Source organism: Podarcis liolepis, assembly GCF_965112155.1.
Source record: "Podarcis liolepis genome assembly, chromosome: 12".
In the NCBI taxonomy this organism is placed as follows: domain Eukaryota; kingdom Metazoa; phylum Chordata; class Lepidosauria; order Squamata; family Lacertidae; genus Podarcis; species Podarcis liolepis.
In genome coordinates this window covers 36,941,313-36,962,315 of record NC_139563.1, presented here as the reverse complement: position 1 = coordinate 36,962,315, position 21,003 = coordinate 36,941,313, and the positions used below count along the sequence as shown (strand labels likewise).

At 46.7% G+C, this 21,003-nt stretch overlaps 2 protein-coding genes across 2 annotated transcripts; both read left to right on the top strand.

Moving 5' to 3' along the window:
- Positions 1-366: 366 nt before the first annotated feature.
- On the top strand, positions 367-5,695 carry HOXA11 (homeobox A11). The gene is made up of 2 exons (XM_083468997.1): positions 367-1,327; positions 3,045-5,695. Exons 1-2 carry the CDS (start codon positions 538-540, stop codon positions 3,275-3,277), a joined length of 1,023 nt encoding a protein of 340 aa, XP_083325123.1. The 5' UTR covers positions 367-537; the 3' UTR covers positions 3,278-5,695.
- An 8,199-nt stretch (positions 5,696-13,894) lies between these two features.
- HOXA10 (homeobox A10) lies at positions 13,895-19,031 on the top strand. The gene is made up of 2 exons (XM_083468995.1): positions 13,895-15,699; positions 17,526-19,031. The coding sequence occupies exons 1-2, from the start codon at positions 14,736-14,738 to the stop codon at positions 17,798-17,800; spliced, it is 1,239 nt and encodes a 412-aa protein (XP_083325121.1). The 5' UTR covers positions 13,895-14,735; the 3' UTR covers positions 17,801-19,031.
- The last annotated feature ends 1,972 nt before the right edge of the window (positions 19,032-21,003 follow it).

The window sequence follows — 21,003 nt, the reverse complement described above, 5'->3', positions numbered from 1 at the left end:
GGAAGAGATGGTGCGGGGGAGAGGGAGAGAGATCCGTGGGCACTTCAGCGGGCTAATAGGCTCAAGATAGCTTGATTGCGCGCGCGGGTGGGAAGAGAAGGGCTGCAGGGCGAGAGAGAGAGCGAGGAAGGAAGAAAGAGAAAGAAAGAAAGAAAGAAGGAGAGCCGGACAGAGGCCAGCAGTCTTTTCTGTCCTCCTTACTGTCCACGAGGCCCGCGTGAGTTGCACTTTAGATCTCGTGCTTTTTAGCCAGAAGACCAAAAGTGACGATCTGTTGCTTCCCCTGAGATGGCTACAAAAGAGGAGGGGGCGGGAAAAGCGGGGGGGGGGGACAGGAGGGAAGGAGGGAGGGAGGGAGAGAAGGAGAGAGGGCCCATACTCGCAGCTTGTCAATTTCAACATTTGGTCACGTGACCAGCGCCTCCCTGCTAAGGATGGGGATAGATTTCCACGTCAGCTTTACGTCTCCAAATTTCTTACTTCACGGATCTGCTTCAAAGAGGCAGCTGCATTAGAGAATCATGTTAAGCTCGGCTAATGCGGAGAGCCCGAGGTAGCCTAATGATGGATTTTGATGAGCGTGTCCCTTGCTCGTCTAATATGTATTTGCCAAGTTGCACGTACTACGTGTCGGGTCCTGATTTCTCCAGCCTCCCTTCTTTCCTGCCCCAGACCCCGTCTTCTCGCCCCATGACATACTCCTACTCCTCCAACCTACCCCAGGTCCAACCCGTGCGGGAAGTCACCTTCCGCGAGTATGCCATTGATCCGGCTAGTAAATGGCACCACAGGAACAACCTCCCGCATTGCTACTCGGCCGAGGAGATCATGCACAGAGACTGCCTGCCCGCCGCCGCCGCCAACACGGCCGCCAGCATGAGCGAGATGTTCGGGAAAAACACCGCCGCCGTCTATCACGGCCACCACCCGGCTACGACAGCCACCGCGGCAGCCGCCGCCGCCAGCGTCTCCTCCAATTTCTATAGCACCGTGGGCAGGAACGGGGTCCTCCCGCAGGCTTTCGACCAGTTCTTCGAGACGGCTTATGGCACGGCCGACAGCCACTCGGACTATGCAGGCGAGAAGAACGGCGAGAAGATGCCCCCGGGAGGGGGAGCCGCTCCCGGGCCGGCCGCCGCCGCTGCCGTCGGCGCAACGTCAAGTTCGGACGGGAGCTGCGCCAGGGACGCGGCATCCGCGGCGGCGGCGGCTGCAGCGAGCGCCGCGGCCTCGGCTGCGGAGGAGAAGGAGCGGCGGCGGCGGACGGAGAGCAGCAGCAGCCCGGCTTCGTCTTCCGGCAACAATGAGGAGAAATCCAGCAGCTCCAGTACGTATAAAGGCAGCGCCCTGGCGCTTTTATGAAGCGGACTTGGAAATCTTAGCGCACCGCCGCTGTTAAATTTTTATATGCTGTTTTATAAGCATATAAGGTTTATGGAAGGGCCTGTAGATTTCCCCCAACAAAACTTTGTTATAAAAGGAGAGATCACGTGGCGGGGACTGAAATTGGCCGTGAAATACCCACCGGCCAATGGATGCCTTTTTAAAACAAAAAAAGGAAAAAAAGGAAAAGTCCCCCCCCCCTTAAATCATAAAAAAAGAATAAAGAGAGAGAGAGAGGATGTTGGGGAGAGAAAGGCTCTGTGGTCAAACTCTTGAAAATATAATAACGCACGTTTTGCGCCTGTAAATGTACCCAAAAGGGGATTTCTGAGTCCTTTGATATCCATGTAATCCTGTGATTATTTTTCTTCTCTCTTTTTTTGGATTTTTTTTATAAAAGCCATGTGTTGCCCCAGAAGCCTAGTTAGAAACTTGGATTCAAAGCCATCCCAGTTTTTTAACGATTGCCCGGGAATAGCGTTTAGCAGAAAAACTAGCTGCCTGCACTGTAGCAATATAGTTAAAGCAACAGATTAACCTAAAGCTGGCCTTTTTTTGTCTAAAGGAAGCCATTTTCCTAAGACAATGTGGCAAGTATGTGTTGCTTTCTGTCCAACAGTTTGCTACTTACAATTGCTATTCAACCTGTCACTGCCTGGTTTTATTTTTTTAATGTAGATTTTTCTTGCTCCTCACCCCCTCACCTTCAAAAGCCTAGGAAAATAGCCTTGTAATGAGCTGTAGCAGCAAATGGGGACGGGTTGTGTGTATGTGTGTTTGCAAGGAAATATAGCACCAATATTTAATGTAAAAAGCCTTTAAACATTAAAGGAGGGGGGCTATGAACATTAACCCCAGTTTGGCTATGAAGGAGCGAAAGGACTTGAGAGAATATAGCAGAGGGGTTAATTTTAAAACACACACACCCCAGATGCGAGTGATAAGATGTAATGAACTAGTGGTTGTCCAAGGCGCTGGGGTACTGTTTTGTCATTTTTAAACAAAAGGAAGCTGCACACAAAAGCAAAACCAAGTTTAAGATTAAAAAAAAAAACCCTCGGTCAATGTACAGGAGCCCATTTGGCTTCTCAGATCCTGGTGTCATAATGTCCTTCAGGGCTGAAACAAGCGATGAAGCTCCCTATGTCCTCTCTTAAAACTGAGTTGCAAAACTGGGTTGCAAGAACAGTGTCACAGCTGGGTTAGGTCCCAGAGAGTCTGCCATCAACCTTCTTAACCTTCCCGCGCCAAGCATTGTATTATTCGGAGACTGCTTGTGCGATGTCCATCTAGATCTTGTGCACTGCAGATTCTGCTGACTAGGGAGTCAGTAGTTTGGACACCGTGGGTTTTAATTTCATAGCATAGCGCCTCAGGTGTGCCGCCTGAAGTGATGCTTCGAAGTGAAGATGTTGGGATTTTGGAATATTACATGCAAATATGTTCCTCAAATACATGCAAATATGTTCCTCAAATACAGGTCAGGCTAATACAGCTGCAGAACGGAACAGAGCGTCAACTTTATGTAGCTAATAAACAGGCCTTTTCTCAATGGTTCAACCCAAGAATGTCCCTTTATTCAATATGAATTGCAGTCGTCCCCCAGCCCTATCTGATCCCAGACTTAATGGCTTCTGCCTTTTATTTTTGTCATTCCACAGGTGGACAACGCACCCGTAAAAAGAGATGCCCATACACCAAATATCAGATTAGAGAATTAGAGAGGGAATTCTTCTTCAGTGTCTATATAAACAAAGAGAAACGCCTCCAGCTCTCCCGAATGCTCAACTTGACCGACCGTCAAGTAAAAATATGGTTTCAAAACAGAAGAATGAAAGAGAAAAAAATTAACAGGGACCGATTACAATATTACTCAGCTAATCCACTACTTTAAAAAACTCGTAGCGTTTTTCAAGATGAGATTAAGTTCAGATCTCGCCCATGACAAGGTCAAGCCACAGGGTTACCTATGAGAAGGAGGTGTGCAAAGTGACGGAGGACGCTGGGAAAAAACACCACACTAATATTTTTTTTTCGTCCCCATAAAAATGTAAACCAACCGGGCTTTCCCGCTACTTTTCTCTCCCCCCTAAAAAAAGTTCTTCTTAAAGCTCTTGACATATCAACTGGAAACGGTTTACACCCTGGACCCGCATTTCCAAACAAGCCACCCCCATATTTTGCTCTGAGGGCAATTTTATACCTCTTACCTATAGACACTGCAACTCATCCCAACGCGGGTTCACACGTGAAAAAGCGGGGAGTGAGTTATTGGATTCGTGTCGTTCTAAAACTATGTTACTTTGGTTTTACTGTGGAACATTGCTTGAAAGGCTATCCATGGCTGCACCGGAGCCTGATGGACTACTGCAAAAGAAAACCTACAGGAGCCCCCGCAACCTCTAAATGCACAGCCGCCGTCCCATCACCTTCCCCTCCTCGACCCTTAAAATGACAAACCTTCTTCCGCAAGAGCGGTTACCCTCTTGACCAAGTTCAAAAAATTTAAGCAGTTGCAAGGCCAATCATAAATGTTTGTAGAGGTGTAGTAGTGTTGAGTCTAACCGTGCTGTTGATAGGGAGTTATGGCGTGGAAGGTTTGTCAGTCTCCTTTTGAAACCATTTCAGGTATTAATTCGCCATATATGGTAAGGAAACAATCACTGAAGAGTCAAACACATAGCCACGTGCATTAGCTCTCGTTTAAAAAACCCCCAACAAAAATGAACAACAACTGTCGAAAAGTGGCCATCCCTTTGGAGACAAATCATTATGTTCTTATTTAAATGCTTAAAGAAAATTAAAAAGCAAACAAATAAATAAAAGTGCACGGTGGGGTGGAAAGGGAGGGAGAAAGAAAGACTAATCTAATAGCTCCAAAGGGGGAAACCGTAAAAGGAAGCTTCTGGCTTCTGTCTCACAAACTTTCTTCAGGAAATACCTGTGGAGAAGGACAGTTTGGCAAATACCACACAACACTTAATTGGACCCTGGATGTGTGCAATGCACTGAGATCAGATCATTAAAATAACTAGCGTTTTCTTTCCCTTAGAAGCCCAAGCAGAAGGCAAACAATGTAAATATGGTGGATTGGTTTTCAGATCTTTTTGTTCACTATTAAGTGTCGAAAGCCCTACTTAATCGCTCAGGCGGCAGAATCAAAGAACGGAGAGTTCCCTGGAGTTATTTTAAATATATATAAAAGAAGTATATTTCCCTGCAGGAACCAAAGCGAGAGTGAGAAATAGAGAGAGAGAGAACAACGAATTTTAAAAGAAAGAACTATTTAAAAGTCTATATCAGTTTACAAAGGATATTGTGTTTTATTGTAAAAGTCGCTTGCTGTCGAGAATATCTGAATGTATATTTCATACGAGAATGGTGTTTTACAAGACTTGTACATTTTTAAATGATCCGTTTTGGTTGGTATATGTTTTTTTAACGGTCCTTTTCCTTGAAAAATGTCGAGTTTGTCCTTTTTTAAAAAAAATTCTGTGCAAGAAAGATAAGGTGACTAGAATGTTGTAAAAACCACCAGCTTCGAAAAGGGACACGATTTCTTTTACACGGTTCACAAAACGCAATACCTTTATATTCCAACACTGTTTGAAGATATGTATCGTCATATATGTAAATACGGTTTCTTTTACTATGAGAAGGTCTTTCGTGGCATGTATACAGTGGTACGGCGCACAACGAAAATAAACATGTGGGAAATTTATAATAATAATAATAATTTTTTTTAATCCTTGTGTTGTATTCATGGATATTCCTTGATCTGGGCTCTGAGACTTTGAATCATGGCTCCTGAATGGGATGCTTTCATGGAAATTCCATTCACCTATTGCTTCTGGTCCTTCAGGATAAGGCAGTGCAACATGTCTGGTATTTATGAATGCGTAGGCAGACTGCAGCGAGCTTGAGGCCAGGTTTCACCGGTTTGTAGAAGTGGGAGGGGGTGGAGGATCACTCCTTCAAGTAACTGCAGATTACAGGCTTTATACATTTGCTCACAGGTGTAAAACCTATTAGAAAAGCTGGTGGTTTTTTCTGGGCTCGTCCGCTCTTGTTTATCTCGGGCGCCATGTTTCTGAACACACTCCTTTAAGTGCTAAGAAATGTTTGTGGCAGGATCTGATCCCCAAAACGCAATGATAGAGAGGCAGAATGAAGCATACTGGTTGAAACGTGTTGGCTCCTCTGTGGTGACTCCTAAGGGAAGAGGATGGGGAGGCATTCCTCGTGTGAGTGAGGCCCAGATGGCCTGTGTGTGGTTTTCGTTCTTAATCTCTCGAGCGGGGGTGGAAATTAATTTTTTTAAAAAAAAACACACACCGAAGACCTTTTTGAGGATGTAGCATGAGGTTGATTTTCCTCTCTTACACTTAATCAGGAGAGAAAGTACATACTGTTTTCTCCTATTGTTTATTGGCTTTGAACTTCTGTATTGCTTTGGACATCACCCATAACCTTGAGGTGAAGGGCTAACTGGCTCTGGGCTTTTGCTGACAACCCCCACCTAAGCCAGACAGCGTCTGGTCAAAGGAAATGTACAAAGATGAAGCGCAGGGGGAGAGAGGAGAGAGAGAATGGAGCTCGCTTGCTTGTTTGTTTATTTGGCTAGCATGCTACAAAGGAATGCAACTCTTAAAAGGGAGAGATAGAAAGATAGATAGAGAGAGAGGAGAGAAAGAGAGGGAGAAGACAGGGAGAGGAATAGGCGGGTGGCAATAAATGTTCAGGCAGCAACTTCCTTTGCTAGTTAAAAATTAACTGGTTATTCATCTCTAGGTTGACTCATGGAGTTTCTCCAGTTTTGTGGAGAGGCTGCTGGTGATTTCCTGGCCCAGTTAAAAAAAGGTGGGGGGACATCCCATATGTGTTGCCGGGACAATGCAGCTATAAAAGTGCCCTCGACCCCCCCCCCCACTTCTATTTGCATACTGGGAAAGCTGGGCTATAAACGAGACGGAGGTTTGTTTCAGCCATCTCTGAGGGTAGATCCGCGAAGGGCAATTGTCTGCGCTAGCATCCGTTCGTTTAACGCGGGGCATTTGGAAACCGGCTGGCAGGTCAGCTCTGCGGAGGAACGCTGTTGCCACAAGATGGCGTTCTTCAGATCAATGTCAAAGCCGCAGTGGGAGAAGAGGGGGAGAGGAAGGGGGGGTTTGAAATCTTGGCCTTTGTTCCCCTTGCGTTCTAGGAGCTGCACATTATATTATTTCACTTTCCACGCTCAGATTTGCAAAGGTAAGGTGAAGCCGATTGCTCACTCCTTCACGGAGAAGCACAAGCGTTGAGCCAGGAGGTTCTCTCTCTCACACACTCTCAAGGCTGACTACTCCGGGCTTCCAGCGCTTCCAGAGGGTGAGTATTTCCTTTGAGGCTAAGTTTGGTTGATTAAAGAGGAAGCAAGCTCTTATCAAGGTGCAGCTGGAGTGACCTCTAGGTCTACTTGCTCTCGATTAAGTCCTTTCACGTTTATTTTAATTTCTTTTTGGAAGTGGAACTCCAGGGGTGTGGTGTCTTTTCGGAAAGCCAGTCATTAAAAGGTTGGCTGTGGAAAGTATTGTTTGAAGGCTTGCTAAGTTTAGAGAGCAACTCCTCGAAAGGAGTGGAGAAAAGGTTTTCAGGTTGAAGGTCTGCCAAGCAGTTCACGCGGTGGTGTAACAAGCGTAGGTAGGCCAAGACGGCGGCTTTCTTATAAAAGCTGCATCCCTGGGAATACAGGATTATGGATGTCCACGTTTGTTTGGAGGACGCTAGGTGTCTTCTATCAACTAGATCTATAGCGGCGTAGACTGAAAATGGCAGCTATTGGACTTGAGCTGTGGTTTGCTCATTCCAGTTTGGCCGAGTTCGCCCGCCTATGGTTGGTTTACAGCGATATTTATTAAATGCCTTTCTCTTCCGAGGCAGCGTCACTCTCCTCCACTCTAAGCAGAAGAAGCTGGAAATCGATATAGCTGGATGTAGAGTAAAAGCTCCTTTCGCTTAACACCCCCACCTCGGAGCGATCTCATGTAAAGCCAATTCCTGGGTGGAGGCTGAATTTAAAATATCTCTGTTGATCCTGTCTCTATTGATCTGCAGTGTAGTTGCTGTAGAAATATTCTGAGAGCGGAGCCATAATCTGGAAGGCCTAGCCCTTGTATACAATAACAGGAAATTTACTTGACACTTGGAGCTACGGTCATCAACATACTTGCTGCAGCGAATTTGCAGGGATCTCGTGTTATGATTATTCTGAGCGGGCCAATTACTTATATAGGATTGAGGGATATCTAGTTTTCTCTAGATTGCTGCCTATTATGCAACATCCAGAGGGGATATTCTTGAGCTTCCTTTTGCATAAAGCGCCTGGGATCAGATGCTAACGGTGAAGAGTTACCAGTGTAGCACCCAAGATAGATTAGGAGGAGCAGTCCTGATTTCTTAAGCAGTTGACGAGTTGACCTTGGGATAAATTACAGATTACAGAAGCTCGCGATGAGATTGCCCCCCCCCCCCCACGTTACCGCACTCAGATAGGCCCAACTTTATTCGAGCAGTCTGCCTGTGCCATTAACTTCTTCGGCTTGCATATTTTGGTCCGAGTCATGTGTTATGTTAGAAAGTCTCTTATCTTGGCCACGCACCGCCCTAGTGAACTATGATTTCTGAAGTCCAGTGTTAAAGCTTTACTCGGTTATTATGGTGGGGTGGAGGAGGCGAGGCGGGAAGACGGAGGGAACTTTCCTTCAGTGTTTATGGAAACAAAGGCAACCGATTCATAGGAGGGAAACGTTCCGCCCAGCAACTTTCTTGCATTTATTTAATCAATTTCTTAGGTCTCATTAGCAAATCATTTCACCAGTCAGCTCGTGCTTCTGTGGTAGTAGCATGGTGTCCTCTTTTCCGAGGGAACTTTCCTCCAGTGCTTATGGAAACAAAGGCAACCGATTAATAGGAGGGAAACGTTTAGCCCAACAACTTTCTTGCTTTTATTTAATCAATTTCTTAGGTCTCATTAGCAGATCACGTCACCAGTTACCTCGTGCTTCTGTAGTAGTAGCATGGTGTCCACATAAAATGATAAAAATTTAAGCATAGCAAACTCAAATGAGAGGTTTTCCCCTTCATTTTAACAACAACAAGAAGAAAGAAAAAGAAACCAGCAAAAATGAATAAATACGTGTATTCAGAAGCATACTTTTTTTAGTTTTGGTTGCTTCTCTTTCTTTCATTTCATCCAAAAATATAAATAATAAACAGGTTTCCACAGTGGTTAGTCTCTAGATATCCTCTGGTGGTAAAATTAAGTTTGCTGTAGATCTAGGTCAGAAAGCAACCTTCCTTGTAGCTGATTCCTTATATTCACTCTTCCCCACCCGCTTCGATATCTAATAAGCTGGGATAGTGTGCTTGGGGGAAGAGGGTGAAAATGACTCTACGTTTATAAAATGCTGCGATTGCTTTCTCGCACACAAGCACGCCTAAGGGTCTTTAAAGAGGCGTCTTCCACTTCGACGTCTCCTTCGGATATCGTGTATTCCCCATCCCACCCCAAATCTGTGCAAAGGAAATGCCTCTGAGAACGAACCATGGCCGAGCTTCAATATAATTTTATATTATAATTTTACGTTGTAACTTAGAAATGCAAATAGATATCCCTCCGCGAACAGCTGCTGCCTCGTAGTTTGAAATAGAGTGCCAAACTCACGTTGAAAAGAAAAGAAGCATAGGTTCAGACATGCGCCTCGCTTTGACTTCAACATATTATTGCCTAGCCTAAATTATTCGAAGGGAGAAATCCAACTTTGCTGGAGTCAGATCAATGCACTCTCTCCAAATTTCGTTGCTATGTGCACAACATAATGGGCTACTAGAACCAGACGGGAGTCTACGACACAAAATGCTAGATACGTGTCTGCTAGCCTGGAGCTAGGCTTGCAAACCCAGAAGTGAGTCCAACATTAAATTCAATAGGGCTTCAAGTCTCAGGTTAAGTGTGCGCAGAACTGTAGTATTAAATAACTTTCTTATGCTCCGGGATCCTCTAATTTAGGCCTTGTAATGGCCTTATTTTGAATGTGAGCCCCACTGAGACCTGAAAAGACTTGTGCTCTGCTCCCATTCCTTAGGAGACGTTAATTTGGGAGAGATGCCCTTGACTTCAACTGAATTTACGTCCAAGTAAACACGCATTCATATACGTCTGTGGTCCCAGCCACTCTCGCGCGGAAGGATGTGCTATTGAAACCAGCAGGACTTCCTTCCCGACCGACGCGTTTAACACTGGGGTGCCAGGCTGCGATCCTGCGCTCGGTTGCCCGCACATAAATCCCATCCCTATCAGAGAGAAGAAGGAAGGTAGTCACCAGCAAACCGGTGAGCAGAATTTCAGCCAGACCAGAATCCCAGCTGCCAGGGAAAAAAATGGGCTTAAGGTGCAAACGAAGTCCAAATTTTAAAGGAAATAAATCTCCCAAACCCGACCGTCGCTCACTCTTTACCCTTCAGGCCCTCTCCCCCCTTCCCCCCTCCTTTTAACCTGAAAGAATTTCGAAGCGAAGATAAAAAATTACTTCGGTAGTCGTTTGACACCTTTTCTTGGCGCAGAGATGCAGTTCTTAAAACGCCTGATGGAAAGCCGCCTGTTTGGAAATTTTTCCAGAGGGAAAACTGCCTTGGCACACAGTCACATTCTTGACAACTGACACTTTTAATATTAAATAAGTGCGCACTGATTGTATTAATTTGGGTGGAGATTTACAAAATGCAATCTGCGGCTATATATTTAAAGGCAGGCAGCCTTCCGACTCCCAAGATAGCTTTTACACTTTTTCCTTCCTCTCCGCGCACCCCCCCCCCGCCACCGCCAGCCCCTTTCCCGCAAAACCTCAATTTACCCATGTCAGAAATATAAAGCCCGTTTTAATTAGCATACAAAATAGCATCCCTTTCTTAACAATGTTGTACCTTTTTAGTTCCTCCTGGAAATAAGGAGTGGATAAATCATTCTCTTCAGCGAGTGGGATTTTAAAGGAAGAGAGACAGAAAGTGGGGGGGGGGGAATCCCTCCTTCGATCTAACTTGGCTTAAGTTATTGTGTCTTCCTTAGCCCTTCCAGTCTTTTTTAATTTTCAGTTCAAACTCATAAAACAGCCTAACGACTGTACTAATGCAGCCATTATATTTCTCTTGGACCAATAACTGTGGTGTTGTTGTTGTTGTTGTTTAAAAAATTAATAGGATATCTGTGTCTCCGCAGAGTACAAAAGCTCGTCTCCCCACCCCTCACCTCAAACTACCAGCCCTTTGGGTGGCTTCTGAGAGTCTTCGGTCCATTCCATAACTCAACTAAGGAGACGCTAGGCTTTGCCGACCCACATGTTCCAGCGCAACCTGGTTGTAGAGCTGGCTGGTTGTTTGCTGGTGCTTAACCCGCCAACCCTCCACCCACCCACTTCCCAATCTCCCAGACGAGTTTGTTGGCAGGAGCAGAATGAAAAAGCAGTCATTTCTCTTCTCCCCCCCCCCCCCGCGCGCCCTGCATAATAGTCTCAAGAAATGCTATAAAGTCCTGGTTAATGTCCGAGACACATTGTTAAGTGTTTAAAATGTTACCGCTACACACAATGCACGCCAAAGTAGTTTAGTTTGCTCTAGAATTGACCATTATCTTTTATAGTTAAAAATCAAGTGCACATTATTAGTTTTACTTCACTGGCTTTGACGATGCTTTTGGCCTTGTTAGCGATTAAAGAAAAAGGCGCCGAGAGCCGAGTTCACGAGCTCCTCCTCGCGCGGTCCAAAAGCTTCCCCGAGTCAAATGCTAGCCTTCTCTTTACCATTGACCTCCCCGGGCTTTGGATCCGGCCCTGGGTGCCTTGACCATCAAAGCCCAGACGCTTTGGGTCCCACAAACGCAACCATAAAAGGGGGCCCTGGATACGAGGGGCCGCTTCCTTATTGCCTTATACTTTGAGTGAAAAGGAACCAACAGTACCCTTGATTGCAGAGGGTGTGTGTGTGTGTGTGTCCAGCTGCAAGCGGTTCTAACCTGAAAGAGAAGAGGTTTCAAACCATTTTCCTAGCCCCGCTCCTCTGGTTTCGACCGCCGGTTTCCCCTTCGAGTCTTCTCTTGAATCTTAAGAGCAGAAACCGAGTCTTGCTGGGATGGATCCGACCAAAGGTCCAATTGACCTCCAAAGTGGCCCACGGGATGCCCCTGGACCTCTTTGAAACGGGAAATGGTCAGTCGCCCGTGCACTTATGAGGTGCGAATTCCCGTATCTCCAGGTTTTTCGCCTTCGCTAGACTCACGAATCGGCTCGACCTTCACTGTAGCACTTATTTAAAGAGAGGAATGGCGGAAGGGAATTCTTTCCATTGGGATCTATAGATTCGCAATCTTTTTATTTAAACTGGGGGGGGGGGTGATTATTATTTTTAAACAGACTTGTAGTATCTTTCCTTTATTCGCCAACGGACCCTTCCCCAGGTAGACGGTTGTTGTTGTTGTTGCATAAGTAGCAAGATTTTTCAAGGCATGCGCTTCATTTCTTTTGGATCTGGCAGATGAGGGGTGAAGGCGGGGATCAACACACAGCACAGAGGGACGAGATTCCCCCTCCTCGAAGTTTTGATCTACTGTACCTGATTTTAGCCCCACCAAGTCCTGGGAAAGGCGAAGGTGGGCCGTGCGCGCGGGTCCCATTTCATTGCTCGGAGATCTGCTGTTACAACTCTAAGCCCATTGATAATACGTTTCCAATGTGCTAGCCCATAAAAGTGCTCCTTATATGGCATTAATTTTGCTGGAAGTCATATTGCCCTCCTAGGAATCTGATAAGAACTTGTTCCTCACACATTAACACAGTGTAAGTTAAGTCGAGTTGGGGAAACACGGACAATATTACTCCAGGGTGTGGGGAAGGCTGCTGACTCCCTGCCTCTGGTTGTTCTGCCTCCATGCTTAACTTGTGCTGGAAGCCAGCAGAAGTGAAAAACCCAGGGTGCAATTCTTGGCTGTTGGGAGAGGAGATGATAGGTGAGGGTGATGGGTATGGCAGTGGTGGAAGTGGCTTAAGAAGGACGTCTTGCCTTTCCATAAAGATTTTACGGGCCCGGCAAAGTTGCAACTATCTCTGCCAGGCTTCTCATCCGACAAGCCAGAAACCTCAGGAGGCCCCCTTCGCGTTAACTTGCCTAGGAGAAAACTCGCGTTCTGTGTCCTGCTGCCTTCTGAATCTTTTAGAAGCTGAGCGGAGGGGAATCCCAGAAGGAAGGGAGGGAATTTCCCCACTTTTGTAGGCAAAACCAGGGCGTTATTAGGCATGCGAGGCTTGGCAGATCAACCCTACCCTACCCAGCCCTCCGTGGAAAGGGGGAAATGTGCGGAGTGGCATATGAGCATTTTGCAGGACTCGCCCTGCATTGTATGAAAGCCAAGGGTAAGCCGTGCCAGAGAGAGAGAGGGTATATCTGAAAGCCACCCTCTCTGCTGCACTCACTACACCGAAGGCTTGGTCAGGAAAATAAGGCAGCGCCTTTGCCTCCCGATTCCCTTGGCATTCTTAGCGCTTTTGAGGGCTTTATGGACGAGGGAGTGGGTGCCAAAACGGAACCGAGCAGAAGATTTACAGCACAATATTGAATTGTTCAAAAGAATATTCCTACTCGCTTGGGAGCAGAGACAGGCGATCATTTAAATCCTACCAGCTGGGGCGGTTTGGAAGAAGAGATACTTAACGCAGGGATTTGTAACCTAAAAAAAAAAAGTTAAACAAATATTTGTTTTATTTTCTTAAAAAATAATAATTCTAAAAGACTCCATGGACAATAAGAGATGTTATTTCTCTCAAGTTTTTATTATTTCCAAACAACGCGTGCCAAGAACATGAGAGACAGAGAGGCAGAGAGAGAAGTGGAGCCATTCTTTCGCTCTCCCCCCCCCCCCAATTAAAAAATCTATCTCTCTGCCCCCGTCTGACGGGCTCACTCTCTTGTCTGCTAGTTGTCTACCACAATTACGAACTGGCTACACAGTTTTGTCTGACAGTCCTTTTTAGCCTTTTATGGGTTGAGAATGAGGATATTTTGAGATAATTTGCTTGTGGCGCACTTTTGAATCTATAGTGGGTGTGCGATTATTATTATACTCCCCCTTGGGGGGAAAAGAAACAATTCCGAACACTAACCATTAGAATTTAATGTTAATCTGAGGATATCTCGCATCCACGTTCTGTGAGACCTTTTTGCTATCCTCGTCCCTACAAGACACACCAGATATTTCTGCTTCGCATGTTAGTTTAAGACCAGATACGGAAGACTTCGATGCAATGCTTGCTTACTGGGTCAACAAAGATGGGCTCATATTGTTACTGTTGCTTCTGCGGCGCTAGACAGGAATATTTCACAGTGGCGCTCCTCAGCCTCTCTGCCAGGCGGGGGTTCACTTCTGAGCCGGTATTTCTATATGTACACTTAGCTGAAAGTAAACCCACCCATCCCACACTGAACACAGTGGGACTTGCTTCCGCGTAAAACACGTATAGGCCAATATTCAAAGATGGGAGTCAGGCTTGAGAATTTTCTTCATTAGTGTCGTTGTCATCTTGAGGAGACACTGGGTGACTTTATGATGTCCGTAAACCTTCAGTGCTAGTGAGGAGGTCAGATTGGTTTAGAACTTCCAGTGGCCCGTGATGCCATAATCACCGCCACTAAAAATAGGTAAGCAAAAGCATGTCCCAGGGCTTGACAATAAATACTGAGGTTTTAATAATTTCATCACAGCCATGGGCTGTATGAGATGGGATTGGGAGAGCAAAAGGAGGAGGGGGGAATGTTGGTGGCGAGGTGGCAGAAAGAGAGAGAGGAGTTGGGATGTTGAAAGGTTCACTTACAGCTCGCTTTACGACCTGAACGCTTAATATGCTCCTTTGCAATTTTATATTAGCGCATATACTTAAAGAGGAAGCCTGGCTAAATTATGGGTTGCATTAAAATCGGGGCAAATTGTTTTCTATTGTTTGTCTCCCCTTTCTCCTCCGTGTGCGCGAGAGCCCACGCGCGCCTTTCCCCCTCCTTTGCTCACACGCAGGCAAAAGACAGCCTATATGTGGCAACATCAATTGTACCCCGGGTACCTAGGCAAGGGCAGCTATGTGGCACCATCGATTACACACACACACATACACACACACACACATATATAAAATTCAGCAGTGGACCTGAGAGCAGCTCATTGCCTACGAAACCAAACGGGGAGGGGTTGCTGGCGAGGGCTGGGATTCCATTGGCTGCACGCACTCGCCGTGGCGCGGGGGTATCTCTAATCATATCCAGCATGTTTTGCACAAGAAATGTCAGCCAGAAAGGGCTATCTGCTCTCTTCGCCAAATTATTCCACCACGGCCATGGCATGCTCGGAGAGCCCCGCTGCAAACTCTTTTTTGGTGGACTCCTTGATCAGCTCAGCCTCAAGCAGAGGGGAAGGCGGAGGAGGCGGAGGCGGGGGCGGCGGAGGAGTTGGAGGAGGAGGAGGCGGAGGAGGCGGCGGCTACTATCCCAACAACAGCGGTGTCTACCTGCCACAGGCGTCCGATCTGTCCTATGGGCTGCAAAGCTACGGGCTTTTCCCGGTCCTGAGCAAACGCAATGAAGGCCCTTCTCCAAGCGTGGCGCCGGCTTCTCACGCCTACATGTCAGGGATGGAAGTCTGGTTAGATCCCCCCAGGTCCTGCCGCCTGGAAGAGCACGAGAGCCCGCAGGCGACCTCCTGCTCCTTCGCTCCCAACATCAAAGAGGAGAGCTCCTACTGCCTCTATGACGCCGAGAAGGGCACCAAAGAGGCGGCGGCCACCGACTTGTCCGTTTTCCCAAGGCTGAGCTCGGAGGTCTGCTCCATGAACAACGTGACAGCCGCCGGGGTGCCCGTCCCAGGCTACTTCCGCTTGTCTCAAGCCTACGGCACCAGCAAGAGCAGCGGCAGCAGCAATGGCAGCAGCTACAGCAACAACAGCAACCACCACCATCAACATCATCACCAACAGCAGCAGCAGCAGCACCATCCGGGGCAGATGGTGGTTCCTTCCCAGTTCGCCCCGCAACCTCAAGTGCGCTTTGAAACTCCGCCAGCGTTGACTCCTGCAGTCCCACCGCCGGATCCGGGGAGGAAAGACAGCGAGGATTCATCCCCACCCAGCACCTTGGCTTGCGTGGCCCAAAGGGGTGAGGAAGAAGGGCAAGCTTCCTCTTCGGCCCCCGAAGAACTCTCCCCGGCTCCTTCAGAGAACAGCAAGCCCTCTCCAGAGAAGGAAACGCTAGGTAAGCAATAAAATAAAATAAATAAATGCACTACTCTCTACCCGCCTAGCTCCCCCGCCCCCGCGCACGGCAGCCGGCCCCGTTGCCACAAAAACCAGGAGGGGTGGGATGCGATAAGGGGGTGAGAATCTCCCAGAATACTGGAAGCCCACTTCGCTGGCCAAAATGGCCATTCATAGAGCGGCTTAGCTGAGCTGCCATTCATATTTGGACGCTGGGATGCTGTAAAGATAAATAAATAAATAAATATTGATATATCCACCCCTTCGAGTTTATGAGCCATGCAAAAAGAAAAGAAAAGCTGAGTATGGGTAAAATCCTAAAGGCAAAGGGCTTGAAAAGAGACAAAATAGGAAGAAAAGGAAAAAGAGATAAATACAGCTCTGTATTTCCTCGCCTCAAGTGATGCTGAGGTGACTGCAGAGATAACATAGATGTTTGTAAAGCGTCCAAAGTAAGCAAGGGGCCAGCGCCAATAAATAAGCCCATTAACAGGCTAAGTTCTAGTTTACGATCCTGGATGCCTTAAAAAAAAAAAAGGCAGCTGGGTTAAAATTCTCTTCTACGAAGCACTATCAAATTAGACTGCTGGAGACTGCGCTGCGAGAGGCTCTCCAGAGCGCCACAAGGCTTCTGTGTTGAAATATACGCAGGGTCATTGGAATGAATGGGAGCTGTACAAGAATGCCAGAGTTCCTGGTCGGTGCTCAGTCATTCATTTCAACGCGCGGGGATGGCGAGTGGCTTTTGCAGAAGAATTTTCTATTTCATTATGCCATTAAAGGGAATAATAAAATAATAATGATAAGAAAATAAAACCGGGAACTCCGCAGGGTAAGCTTACCGTTGTTGTTTCTCCCACAATTCTGAAACAGGATGCAATGAAGCATGTTACGTGTGCGCACACATATATGCATATGCATATCGTTACCTAAATGCACACAGAGAGAGTTGGGTTTCCCGCCCCAATCCCACCTCCAGCTACATGTACTTCCAAAAAATAAAGAGAAATGCATATGTGCTTTTAAAAAAAAAGCGTACATCATCACTGTGTGCTTGTAGGAACCATCTCAGCGCTAAACTGCCCAACGGTTTAGATTTAATTTGAATTTGGAAACGCACAGCCCGTTCCTATGCTTGCTTGCTTGTTTGCTGCACCACTGAATTGAACGGGCTTGATTCTCAGTAACGCAACATTCCTATACCTGCTTACCGGGGAGTAAGCCGCACTGAACACAGTGGGACTTACTTCTGAGCGAACATGCTATGGAAGGGTGTGCGGAGTAGTTTAGATGGGATTGCAGCCCTCATTCGCCAGAAATATTAGGCATAACAATTCGAAAACGACCCCACCCCCCAATAAAAAAACAGCCACCCAGGGCTTCTTCTTTTTTTAATCGAGCGCTTCGGCAGCGTCGACCACATTTCCAAATAATCTGGATTTAGGGGAGGGAGCAGGGGGCGGTCTCGCAACGAGTGTTTTGAGAACAAACGGCCAGGACTGAAGCAGAGGCAAAACCCTGCAAGACGCCACTGCCAAAGGCATTTGTGCGCATCGGTGTCAACTCCAAAAGCGATCCGGTCTCTCAGACCAGCGAGATGCGGCAAAGTCAGGGAGTGTGTTGCAATGCTCGCTCTCCTTTGGGGCTCCCAATTTAAGAGGGACCCGAACCCTGAAGGAAGGCCAGAGTGCCCTTCTCAAATTTATATTCGGTACTAAGTACGGAAGCGTCCCCCAGCCCAGCCCCGCTACGCCGCCCAAGTTTTCCTGGTGTCGTTCTGGTAACCTTCCCTTTTTTCCCCTTATTTCCCCCCCTTAAAACTAGGCAATTCCAAAGGAGAGAACGCAGCCAGTTGGCTCACCGCAAAAAGTGGCAGGAAGAAGCGATGCCCTTACACCAAGCACCAAACTCTCGAGCTGGAAAAGGAGTTTCTGTTCAACATGTACCTGACTCGTGAGCGTCGCCTAGAGATCAGCCGCACAGTCCACCTAACAGACAGACAAGTCAAAATCTGGTTTCAGAACCGCAGGATGAAACTGAAGAAAATGAACAGGGAGAATCGAATCCGGGAGCTCACAGCCAACTTCAATTTCTCCTGATGAACCCTAGACACGCATCTTGATGGTCTGAACAGCTAGGACGGTTCCACCCCCCCCCCCACCCACGGGTCTCCTCCCCACCCCCTAAGCCTCTAGCTACTCGCACCTGTGTGCGTCCGAGCCTTTCAATTACATCCTCAGCCTCTCCATGGCCTCTTGGTAATTGATTTCGTTGGGATGAAGCCATAACTAATGCACACTACCCCATCCATGTCCGCTGCTGCTCTCAGTCAATGCCCGGTCTGGAAAGTCTGACGCTGAGGGGGGGGGGGAATGGTTTTCAGAACCCTAGATGCCTATTGTCCCCCCCCTTCTCAACACCCTTCTCCCAAACTCCATTTTCAGAAAATTGAGCCAAATAAGACTGAAGGCAACTTCCCACCCCACTGTAATGGTAGCTGGTGTTTTGGATCTGAGCCGAGGATGGTTTTGAATAATTAAAATCTGGCCACGCCGCTGCTTAATAGGAAGCATGCGTCTAGCCGATCCAGATAAAATCAGGTTATAGAATATGGTGTCAGGAGCCAAGGCTGGCGCACTTATATGTTTGTGCCCAATCCCCCGCGTACCCAAAAATCCATATTTAATATTACAACTTTTTTAATTGCCACGAAAATGAGACCTCTTCCCCCTCCTCCTCCCCCTCCCCCCCAAAAGGAGAGAGGAAAGTCTTTGTCTGCTTTATTGGCTAAAATCTTACACTTTCTGGTTGTAGGTAATGACTTGAGGTAGTTTTTGCTTTGGATACCTTTGGGTTACCGCTAGTTACGCTTGGCAAGCACATGAAAGGAAGGAAGGAAGAAATCTCCCCGCTTTGGAGAGGAGAAACGACTTTGTCCACGGAGAGGTGTGTTATTCTATGTATATTGGACCACCAGATGAATTTTCCCCCTGACTTGACTGTGGGAGACAGCAAGGGAGGTGAAAGTTTCCCCCCTGGTTTCCTTGATACTGTGAAGTTACATGCGTTGAAAAGGTCAAGCGTGTAGTGCAAAGAGAAGATTTTTTTAAAAAAGAAAAAAATATCTATGAATACAGAATATGTATAAATGTCTATTAATATTAATATTATTAATATTATTAAAATGCCGATACTGTTGCAAGCAAAGCATTCTATAGCGTTATTCTCGATGTTAGCTCTATCTCTCGTCCATCCCCTCCTTACCTTAAAACCAATGAATTGTAATGCTGCCCTGCGTGGAAGTAAAGCAAAACAAAAAAAAAAGAAAAACACAGGACAAAATGGAGATGCTGTTTATGTTTCTCTTGGAAGAAGAATAAAAGGCATGGAATGAACCACCCTCTTTTTTAAAAAAAAAAAAATACCTCGTTTGTGACTGTTTATTCTCATGGTCCTACTTTCAGATCTCCAAGAACTTTTACAACAGGAATAGTTTGCCCGAGCCCCCTGCAATTACTTTAGGAATCTATTTAAATATTACCTAGACGGTCGTAATTTGTCTGGGCCATATAGCAATGGTGCTGTAAGGTTTGTCGGCTTTTGTTCAGTTTTATGACTTGCTAGTATATCTGGATTGTTGCTGTCTTGGACGAGTGGTTTTAGTTGACTGAGGGGCTGCACAGGCAGAGGAAGCCAAGGGCTGCTTGTTTGCGAAGTTAGAGGACTTGGGCTTCTCTTTATTTATTTATTATTTTATTAAAATAAGTCGGTGGTTAACTCACGAGGAAGGATCCACTATTATTATTATTTTTTATTTTTATTTTAAACCAAACAAAACTACCCTACTTAGACGCTCGGAGCAGCTCTTTTCAACTCCAGAGGAAAACCTAGATGCCCCCCACATACACAAAAAGGCGATTCTGAAAAGGTGAGCACGTGGGAACGAGGATCTTGAGCCTTGATCGATCAGCTTTTCCGCCATGTTTATTCCTCCCTTCGCTACCTGCCTGCTTGCGGATGCGCTGAAGCGGAGAGTGTTTTGGTATTAAGGTTCTGTATCATTGCACGTTGATCAGCTCCAGAATCCAGACAAAGGCGGATCGGGTGGGGAGGGAAGAGAGAGGGGGAGATTGGAAGGGGGGGGGAGTGGAGGCGGTGGTGATGGGAGCCTGAAAGGGCTGTGTAGCCATTTCTTTTTCCAGACTTTGAACCCGCGCATCTTGATCGTCTTCGATAGCCTATGTATACAAGGATTCTTGCCTCTCGAGGCCTCCCTGGCCCCGCTGCCCCCTTCTCTAAGTTGCATTTTAAAAAGGCATCATACCTAATTCGATCCGTGGCTAAGTTAGAGAACTATGATGGAACGTGGAGAGTAAGATTAAACGGAGTGACTACAGAGTGGGCACAAAGGCGTTTCTAATGATTTGGCGGGTCCAGAAGAAGAGAAAGGACTTCATTTTTTTAAAAAACACACAAGAATGTGGAAAGTTTGTAGACGGAGATGGAGACTTTGGTGGAGAGGGCGGAGGGGAGCGGTGGGAAGGGTGAGGTCTTGTTGCTGTTCGGTTTTTTTTGGGGGAGGGGGCTTTCCCCACCCCACCCGCTCGGAATCTGTTTCTTTTGGGCATTGGTCTCTCCATATTTATTCGAAGCGGGATCCTGTTTCCTAAGGAAAGCGGCAGTGGGGAGCCCTCTTAATTAGGAGCCTGAGAACTGGTCGGTGGTTTAGGTAGTTTCATGTTGTTGGGGCTGGATCTCAATCTCTCTCTACAGCACGAAACTGCCTTAATTACTTCAGTTTGAAATCATCAACCGGGTCTAATAAGAATAAGAATAAGCGCCGGAGTCCTTCCGTAGCAATAGCGATACAATACTAATAATACCGCCTTTTACCGAAGAAATCTGGCAAGCTACCTTTCCTCGGCAGGCGTTAAGTCCCAATGCCATTGGTTTGCCTTCTGCGCGCCGAAAAACCCCGCGCCTTTCCGGCCGCCTCAATTAATCCATTTCAGCCAAGTTGGAAGAGGGGGGAAATGTTTCAAGGCGCTGTTGGAGGAGACCTTCAAGCTTAGCTAGGATCGGTTGTCTTCGGGTTTTCTCATGCAGGTTTCCTTCAAGGTCAGGTGCACTCTGCCAGTTTAGGAATGTCCAGATTTTATTGTCTAATCCGTATTAATGGATACTTTGATTATTGTTGCTGCTGTTGCTGGTGATATTATTCGCATTATTCGCAAAAATGTCTGTTGTCCTGGTCTTTTCCTCCCTATGTATTGGGTGTGTTTCAGTTACTCCGCTGTAAAGA